A 10258-nucleotide genomic window follows, 5' to 3' on the forward strand; every position below is an offset into this window, starting at 1 on the left:
TGGAAATTTTCAACTTCTTTTTTCAGATATTTTTTTTACCTCTCTTCTCTCTTCTTTCCTTCTTAAATTCCAATTAAATATACATGTTAAACACTTGATAACATCCCTTAGGTCCCTGAGGTTCTATACATTCATATTCCACCCTTTCTTTTTCCAATTTTCTTTTTTTAATTGGATAAACCCAATCATTCTTTACTCACTTGTTAAGCCTATTGATTGAAATTTTATTTATGATATTGTAGTTTTAAGTTTTATGTCAGATATTTAATTTTTAGTTCTGTAATTTTTTTGAGATTTCCTATTTGTTTATTCTTCATGAGCACATATATATATTTACATTAATGATCCTATTTAGGATAGCTACTTTAAAATTCTTGTGTGAAAAGCTAACATCTGGGTAATTTTGAGTTTTGTTTCCATTAATTGCCATTTCTTATGAATAAGAGGAATTTTTCTGTCCAGTAATTTGGAATTATATCCTGGACATTTTGAATAATGCATTGTAGAGACTCCAAATTCTATTATAATCCTTTAAAAAGTATTTCTTTTTTAAATTTGGCTGGCAATTAATTTGGCTGGATTCTAGGCTCTGGTAGGTGAAAATCTCTGTTCAGTTTTTTGTTTGTTTGTTTGTTTTTTGTTGGGGTATTTTTTTAGTCTTGGCTTGGCTGCTTGGAGTCTGCTTCACCATTACATAGTTCAGATATCAGCAAGAGACTTAAGCAGAGTTTATACTCAGGTTTTGAGGCTTCCTCTCTCTAGCTCTCTCTTCCATCATTTTCTAGGAGCTGTCATCACTCCAAATTCTGCCCTTGGGTTCTCTATGCTGGTGAGACTACAGGTCTCTATCCTGCTTTTAAAAAACCATCCTATATGACTTACCTTCTGGCTGAAAGTCATTAAAAAATCAGAAACTCACCTAGTGACATTCTCTTCTTCTATGTGTAGACCTTTCCACTCTAGTTTTTGCCTATTTTTGGTCTTTCCTGAAGGCCTTCAGATCTTTTTGAAAAATTGTTTTTTTCCTAGGTATATAGTTTTCTGCATATAGGTTGGTTTATAGGAGCTATTTGGCCAATATTAGAAGTAGGAACTCTTAACAGGCCTTTAAATAGAATTTTCGCTGGAGTAACTCAAAATACTTGAGAAAAGTTTATTTCATAATTCTTATAATACTAAAAGTGTGTATTATTAACTCTATTCTTTCCCCATTCTTCAGATAATGAAGCAGAATGCACACAGTTTTAATGATCCTACAGTCAAGGTGTAGCCATGGAAATAATATTTATATGGTCCCTTGCTTATTCACATAAAAAGTCTTTGAGGATGCTCTATATATTTGTTGAAAGGGGGAAAGGCATTGAATGATTCCTCATTGAAATCAGTAGAAAGCAGTTTGGTATAGAGGAAGAGCATGTCATTGGATCAAGCATATTGGAGGGCAAATATTGGTTCTACCACTTACTAGCTGTTTCCACTTTGCACAAATTATAGGACCTCAGTTTCCCTGTCTTTAAAATGAGATACTTTTTATTGTTATAACAAATGATGTTTATTATTTGTTTGGCACAGGTTCTCAATAAATTGCAACCATAACAGTCATTATTGTCCTGGTCATCATATTCATAATTGCTGAGTTCAAGTCATGGAGCAAGGAGGTCTACTACAAATAATGTCTTTTCAGTAGCATCTGTAAAGCCTTAAAGGGAATTTTTATTTTGTGCCAGCTTTTGCTTTTCTTCTTCATCTCCAATAAAAATAGAGTCCACTTAAGTCATTTCATAGCTTTGCCAAACAGCTCTTATGCACCATTAACAGCATTAAAAGTATATATGAAGCTGATACTGTGTGCAAACACACTTTATAAAGCAAACTAAACATATATTATTTAAGGTTCTAAATTTTCACTGTGTGTTTCAGTTAGGATCCCTTATGTTGATTCTGTCACTTAATTTAGGAGCCTGGAGTAATGGGTAGCATATGATTTTCATTACTGAAACAGGGTCTTAGTCAGATGGAAGTCCATGATTTTATATATCTTTCTTTCTCCAACAGGAGAACCATGCATAACTAAACATAGCATTAATGATTGTAACTTAGAAGATTGCATGTGGCTAGAAATTTTGAATATCTGTACTTCTAATCTAATATCATATTTTCTCTTAGCTTTTAGTTTTAATATAAATAGTAATTGTGATCCACTGTACAGTTGCCAATTTTCCCAAGGCCAGTAATATAAAGGAGGCAGATTTCAAATAGACAAGGGCAGTATTTTATACATCACTAGAGGCCCGGTGCACGAAATTCATGCATGGGGGTGGGGGGAAGTCCCTCAGCCTGGCCTGCACTCTCTCGCAATCCGGGATCCCTCTTGCAATCTGGGACCACTGGCTCCTAACCGCTCACCTGCCTGCCTGCCTGATCACCCCTAACCACTTGCCTGCCTACCTGAATGCCCCTAACCACTCGCCTGCCTACCTGATTGCCCCTAACTGCTCATCTGCCTGCCTGATTGCCCCTAACCACTCGCCTGCCTGCCTGATCACCCCTAACCACCTCTGCCTGCCTGTCTAATCACCCCTAACCACTCTGCCTGCCTGATTGCCCCTAACCACTCGTCTGCCTGCCTGATTGACCTAACCATTCTGCCTGCCTGCCTGATCACCCCTAACCACCTCTGCCTTGGCCCCCACCACCATGGCTTCGTCCAGAAGGTCGTCTAGAAAGACGTCTGGAATGACGTCCAGAAGGTCGTTCGAATGTCCAGTCTAATTAGCATATTACGCTTTTATTATTATAGATTAGTAGTCATCAGTGTTTGGTACACAGTAAATGCTCAGTAAATCTTTGAATAGAAGAATCAAAGAGGTCCTGGAATTTCATTTAGAGTTTTATGTAACATTTTAGAATATATCCCCACATATAAGAGACAATTTTATGGTAGCATAGATGGCATGGTATAAAATGTGGGGGGCAGAAGACATTGGAGGGCTCCAATTTGGTCATTTAGGGCCAGAAATCCTTGTGCTTTACCAGGTTTTAAGGGCATAAATCATACTTTTTAGCACATTATAAGGATATTATTTTTGGATAAAAGTAATTTTGTCAATATTAAAGTTATTAAAAATCCAAATTTAAAATAATTATGCATAATTATTAGCCACTGTATAGGAAGGGAATTAAATACAAAAATACACATAGATATAAAGAATTCCTAAAGCTTGACCACAACAAAAATGTGACAAAAAATGGCACAGAACTTGAATAGACATTATTCCAAAGAAGATATACAAATGGCCAATAGGCACATGAATAGATGCTCAATATTACTAGTCATTAGAGAAATGCAAATCAAAACCACAATGAAATACCACTTCCTACCCATTAGGATGATTATCATTTAAAAAAAAGAAAAGAAAAGAAACACACACACATGCACATAGAAATTAACCAATGTTGGCAAGAATGTGGAGAAATTGGAATCCTTGTGCATTGCCGATGGGGATGTTAAATGGTGGGGCTGTAGTAGAAAACTATTTGGTGGTTCTTCAAACATTTAAAGATAGAATTACCATTTAATCTATCAATTTCACTTCTAGGTATATATCCAAAAGTATTGAAAGTAGCGACTCAAAGTGATATTTGTACAACAGTGTTTATAGGAGCATTATTCACAGTGGCCAAGAGGTAGAAATCCCAAATGTTCACTGACAGACACATAAATGAATATACAAAATGTAGTATATACATATTATGGAATGTTATTCAACCTTGAAAAGAAAGGAAGTCTTGTTACAACATGGATAAGCCTTGAAGACATTATGCTACATAAAATAAGGCAGACACAAAGGAACAAATATATACGTTCTTATATGAGGTAGTCAAATTCAGAGACTGAAACTAGAATGTTGGTTGCCATAGGAATGGAGGAGGGAGATAAGCAATTATTTAATGAGTATAGAGTTTAAGTTTGGAAAGATAAAATGGTCTAAGGATGGATGGTGGTAATAATAGCACAACAGTGTGAATGTACTTAAAGCCACAGAACTGTATATTTAAAAATTATTAAAATGGTGAATTTTATGTTATGTATATTTTACCACAAAAGGAAAAAAGAAAGAATAAAAGTAGTCAGAAAAGTTAGGTGGGACAATTGTAAAAGAAAGCTGAGGTAAGGGAACTGTCTAAAACATTTTCAAGCATCACTTTTTCTTCAAGTTTGCCTTTGTTTGTTTAGGGTTCACAAGGACCTCCTGGGAGTACTGGAGACAGGGGACTTGCAGGAGAACCAGTAAGTTTATCTTTATACTTTTCAATAATACAAAACCTTGCATAATAATTAGATAAATATAATTTAATTATAGAGTTTCCATGGAAAATGAATTGTGAAAAAGACCTTGTCACACCTAGTTTCTCATAATTTATTTTTTATTGCCTATGAAGTCATTCTTCTGGGATGGTATCAGATGTAATATGTTGTAACAAGCTTCTAAGACTTACAATATAGTCTTTCAAACTACTGGGTTGATCTTATGCGTCAGTTGACACAATGGTTTACAGGTGGCCTTTGCATAATTTTTTAGCTAGTAACAAGTGGAAAATTCTAAAAGTCAAAAAGTTATTCTTATCAATCTTCTTTCCTGGTATAATGTCTGGTACATTATATCTACTTAATGCATGCTTATTAAACTTAAATTGACCAAAGTTCATATCCCAGTGATATAATCATTCAGCCAGTAATATTAGATGGAGTGAAGTGGGATGAGAATTTAGTCTTAATAAAGAACACATTTAAATAAAAATAAGTGTGTTAATAGAGCTATGACAACAGCAGAGATAATATATTCAACCTTATACAAGAAAATATTTGTTATTGTAGTCATAAATGACTAAATGGCTTAACAGTACCTAAACATTGACATCCAGGTCATAGGGTTAGTGAGGTTGGTAAATAAACTATAAATCAATTTATAATGGATAAAATAGGTTTTGTTTCATATATTTGAGCTGCCTGGCCAAGACATAGTACAGAAAAGAACAGAAGTAAATTGGTAAAATGAAGGATGCAGAAGAGATATTGAAACATGTTTATATTTTGAGAATAATAAAATAGAAGACTACAACTTTTCTATAGCCAACACCTATTAGAGTTGTCTCTTTTTCTTAAACAAGATTCAAAACTGGTTTATTCATTGCAATACAAGTATTGGGATTTGGATAGTTTATCATTCATTCATTCAATTAACAAATATTTATTAAGAACCTGCATGTGGACTATAGTGGTAACCGTGGAGTTTTCAGTCTAACGATAGAATTACACATTAATTAATAACAGAGGTAAATGGATAATTTAAAAGTGAGATGAATGCTCTAACGTATAGGAATTCAGTTCGAAGAGACACTATCCTAACTGGGGGTAGGAAAAGCTTCCATGAGAAGGAGTATTGAGCTGTGATCTCCAGGATGAATAGTAGTTACTTAGGCAAACACGGGAAAATGTCATTCTAGAGAGAAGTCATGCACCTGGGAAGAAGCACTACATATTTATTTAAAGATCTAAAAAAAAGGCCAACATGGCTGTGGCAAAGAGTCAGATAAAAGTAAGTGCAAGATGAGGATGGAAAGGGAGGTAGGGGACAAAATACATGCAGCTTTATGAGCCATGTTCACAAGAATTTGTATTTTTGTCCTGTGAACAAAGGGATGCCATTGAAAGGATGGGCTAGTTTTATGACCCAATTATTACTTTGTTAAAATCACTCAAACCACAAGGTAGAGATCAAACTGTAATGGACCAAGAATGGAAAAGAGTGTTGCTTTCTGTTGCAAAATAAGAGATGGCAGAACCCTTTAGATTAACAGAGAAAAGAAGTGCAAAGGTATAAAAAGAATTCAAAAGGAGATAAAACCAACAGGAGATAGATATCCTATACGTGAAGTACAATTCCTACATTTCTGGCTTGAAGAATTAATGAGATAATTATATCACTTACTAAAACTGGAAATAACAACAGAAAGCTAGGTGTGATAATGGCAGGTTATAAGTGCAGTTTAGCTATGTTAGATTTGAGGTGCCTATGACAAATGTGAAGTTGAAAATTAGATATGGAACTCAGAGCAGAGGAATTTACTGAAGTTAAAAATATTGGAGTCATTGACCTAGGGAGAGAATATTGGAGTGAGAGAAGAAAAAGATCTGAGCTTTAAAAAAAAAGTCATCATTTAATAAATGTTCATAGAAGAGGAATGAACTGAAGAGGAGACTGAAAGAGGTGAGAGGAAAATCAAACACATACCCAGTTCAGCTCTAATCAGAACCTATCTTAAAATCTTCATGACAATCTTAGATTCCTTTAGAAGTATGTAGGCAAAACTGTGAATCTATATGCAATTATAGCTCTCAGATCAGTCACTTCCTTTTGTAGACAAAGTTGTGTTGAAACACATCTATAACCGTTCACATATACATATGGCTCTTTTCTTACTACAACAGCAAAGTTGACATATGTGACAGAGACCACATGACCCACACCTTAAAATAACTTATTATCTGGCACTTTAGGAAAAGGTTTGCTGATCTCTAATCTAGATTTTAATCACATTTGAAAAAATAAAGTCCAATCAATGCGAAACTGATGCATATTGTAATCCTGGATTTGTACAGTGCACAACTGTATAAAATTGCCTTCAATAAGAAGAAAAATATGATGAAAATTTCAAAAATTTTCTAAGCAACCTAGAAACTAACTTAAGTAGAAAAGAAAATTATTATCTAAAGAGAAGACTGAAAAATAAATAATGATTTTTTGAAAATAAATAAATAAAGCTATGGCTTTTGTGGCTCAGTTGGTTGGGGTTCCTTCCATCCATCAATAGGTCACTCGTTCAATTCCTGGTCAGGGCACATGCCTGGTTTCAGTCTTAATTCCCAGGAGACAGTCAATTGATGTTTCTCTCTCACATTGATGTTTCTTTCTCTCTCCTTCCCCCTTCCTCTCCCTCTCAAAGCAATAAAAACACATTTAAATAAATAAATAAATAAACATTTTTTGTTTTTCCAGAAAGATCAAAATTACTGTCTCTCCAGAAATATCAAAAAGTGCAAGTAGCTCTTTTGCATGACTGGAGAAATACCATTATATTGTAGCTGCTAAATAAGTATGAATTTATCTAAAATAATTCTAGCCAGTTAAATGGCTTCCACATCCTAAGAAGATCCCTTAAATTAACTAATTTAATGTTTAGGCAGTAGGTAATTACTCAATATTTGTTTACTTAAAATTAAACTATTCAGTATCACAGTGACCAAGATTTCCATAACAATCCCATCATGCATTTTGCTGCACCTTAGTGATTATCCCATGTGAACATTGTTACATCCATTCATGGGAAACAGGAATTATTCAACTGGACTCTACTGTGATAAAGTACGACAGCCTAGTTTTATATCATCCGAGACCAAATATTTGCTTCTTCAAAAATGCATTTTTGTCACATATTTTCCCAGAATATTAAGTAAATCTATAATCATCATGGCCATTAAATAAGATAACTTTTGAAACCCCTTAGCATAATATTTCATACTTATTAGGCATTTGTTGAGTGTTTATTGATGAATGAGTAAATTAAGGAATGAAAGAATAAATGGTACTATCTTTTCTTTTGAATCCAAGCATATCTTACTATTATTCACAAAAGAAACACGTATGTATCAAAAGAGATATACTTTTGTTTATACAGAAAGTAATGTGAAACATTCATAAATGTATTGTGACATATTACATGTGGTATCTTATAAATTCCATATTTAGATGAATATGTTAATTAAACTATAGAATAATCTTCGATTCTCATATTTTAAATTTTATTTTAATACAGGGACCGCGAGGACTGCAAGGCGATGCTGGGCCTCCTGGAGAAATGGGTGCTGAGGTAATATTTTGTGGCTGTTTCTTGTTAGTTCATTGGTGCTTAATGCTTTCTGTGAGACTCCTCAATGTATAATTGATATATTAAATATATATTATGGAGAATAATTCCATAGTGTTTCATTTCATATTCAGAAAGTAAAGCCTAAAATTCCATTAAAAGCAGATGACTATTCTGTGGACCTAATTTTATATACGTAAAATTTTCCTCTTAACAGCTAATTTAAATGACAGAATAGAACGTGAATAAAACTTTCCCTTAACCTATTGAAAGTTAACTTGATAACTTTCTATGTCATGTCTTACTTATAGAAGAATATTGAAAATTGACCCCGGTTCAGCATATATTCTGGAATAATAACCCCCAGTTGTTATGATTGTAAAATCTAATTACTATTTCTGTTGTTTATTCAGTTTAGCACTAAATAAGTTGTACATAAATTCTCTCCTTCCTTGGCTTCTTTGCAACTGCTGTCTCTTGGTTCTGCTCTTTACCTTCTGATGAGCCTTTCTCAGTTTTTATGTGAAGCTGTCCTTCCTCAGCTTAGCAGTCGTATGATCACAGTGACTTTAGCAGTATTATTCTGACAGCTCTCAGCTGGATAGCTCTAATGCATGCCTCTGTCTTCAGCTCCACTTACTTATTTTCTGTTGTCTTTTACATATGTACCTAGATATCCCACATCCATCTCAAATTAAAATATCTAAACCAAAACCATTACTTTCCCACTGTTCTATCTTCTGTTACTCCCATCTCACTAAAAGATAACCCTTTGGTCCACTAGTCTTAAACTGAGTCCTCCTAGACTTCACTTCCTACTTCATCCTCTCCAATCATCCATCTTTCCCCTTAGAATAAGTCCCCCCTCCCCTCCGCTATGTCTCAACTCTAACCTTTCCTTTTCATCACTATTGCCAGTACTCCGGTCCTCTGTTTTTATCCCATATCTCACCCAACTTCCATCATTTCTTAGCTTGTTGCCTATTTATCTTTGTCATATCATCTCTCTCCTTAAAAATTTTTAACGGTTCTCATAGCTTTAATAAAATGTCAATTTCTTAACATGATAAATAATATTCTACATTATTTAACCTCTGCAGATCTTTTCAACCACATCCCAACAAAACTTTTCTCCTCCCCTATGTGTTCAGTTCTCCTCCCCTATTTTTAATGCCATAATTTTTTGTTTTGCACTGTGTATTACTGGGGATAAAAGGATGGCTGAGATATGGTCCCTGACTTCTTTAGGAGTTTATAATCTACTAGGGCAGAGGTCAGCAAACTGCGGCTCCTTGAGTGTGGCTCTTCCACAAAATACGTGCGTGGGCGCGCACATACAGTGCGATTGAAACTTCGTGGCCACACTCAAGGGGCCAAAGAGCTGCATGTGACTCTCGAGCTGCAGTTTGCCGACCACTGTACTGAGGGCCCAGTGCATGAATTCGTGCACCTTGAAAGGAACTGTGGGCCACAGGGCTGCTGTAGGCACAGGGGTAGGTCTCAGCCCATCCTCCACACCCCCGCCCAGCCCCTCCCACCGCAGCCCCTCTCCCTTCCTCTCTGAAATCAATAAAAATATTTATAAAAGGTTTTTATTTTAGGTTATGTTGTTTTGACACTTTAACTGTTAAAAAGTCTCAGATATTATCTAGTCTTATGCCATGAAGTTTATAAATGAGTATCAAAGACCCTCTCCTGGACACAGATATCTTACCCTTGGGCTAAAAACTACTAACATATTATGATGTTGTTATTGCCTTTGTAATTGGTTAAGGAATGTGTACAAATGACGTGTCAAATCGTTCTCTTGTAGGGACCTTCAGGTATTGAGGGAGAGTCTGGTCTGCAAGGAGAGCCAGGTGCAAAGGTAACCTTCCTAAGTGGTAAAGGCAGGCGGGCCGGGTGTGTGTGTAGGGGGGCGGGAGGGGTCTCTAAACTTCACCATTGAATCCCCTATGTTGGCCACCTTTTGGCAAAACCACCTTGAAAGTAGGTGAAGGACAGCAGATAAAAATGGAAAGTATTCTCAAATGAGCCAGAAAAAAAATTTTGTCAGAAAAATATTATCCGTATATGTGTGTATAGATCATACATATACATATTTACATATATGAGAAGAGATATAAATAATATAACTAATGAGCAAAAATATCAACAAATTAGTCTGGAGAAAAGGAAACAATGAGAAGCGTTTCAGAACCGCTATCCCCATGGTATGCCCCCATAATTTTTAAACATCAAGGTTCAATAGAAAGAGCTTACTCTTTCCCTTTGTGTCTTCAGGGAGATGTTGGACCTGCAGGCACTGCTGGAGTTACTGGGAGCAGGT

At 35.2% G+C, this 10258-nt stretch overlaps 1 protein-coding gene across 1 annotated transcript in view; it reads left to right on the top strand.

Annotated features, from left to right (window-relative positions):
• The window catches only part of COL24A1 (collagen type XXIV alpha 1 chain), a 281993-nt gene that overhangs the window by 168917 nt on the left and 102818 nt on the right, over positions 1 to 10258 (top strand). Inside the window, exons 32-35 of the mRNA XM_023758248.1 lie at positions 4238 to 4291; positions 7879 to 7932; positions 9743 to 9796; positions 10213 to 10256. Coding sequence (XP_023614016.1) covers positions 4238 to 4291; positions 7879 to 7932; positions 9743 to 9796; positions 10213 to 10256 — 206 coding nt within the window. The remainder of the gene's footprint in view (positions 1 to 4237; positions 4292 to 7878; positions 7933 to 9742; positions 9797 to 10212; positions 10257 to 10258) is intronic.

The sequence above is a fragment of the Myotis lucifugus genome, unplaced genomic scaffold (assembly GCF_000147115.1).
Source record: "Myotis lucifugus unplaced genomic scaffold, Myoluc2.0 scaffold_126, whole genome shotgun sequence".
Taxonomy (NCBI): Eukaryota; Metazoa; Chordata; class Mammalia; order Chiroptera; family Vespertilionidae; genus Myotis; species Myotis lucifugus.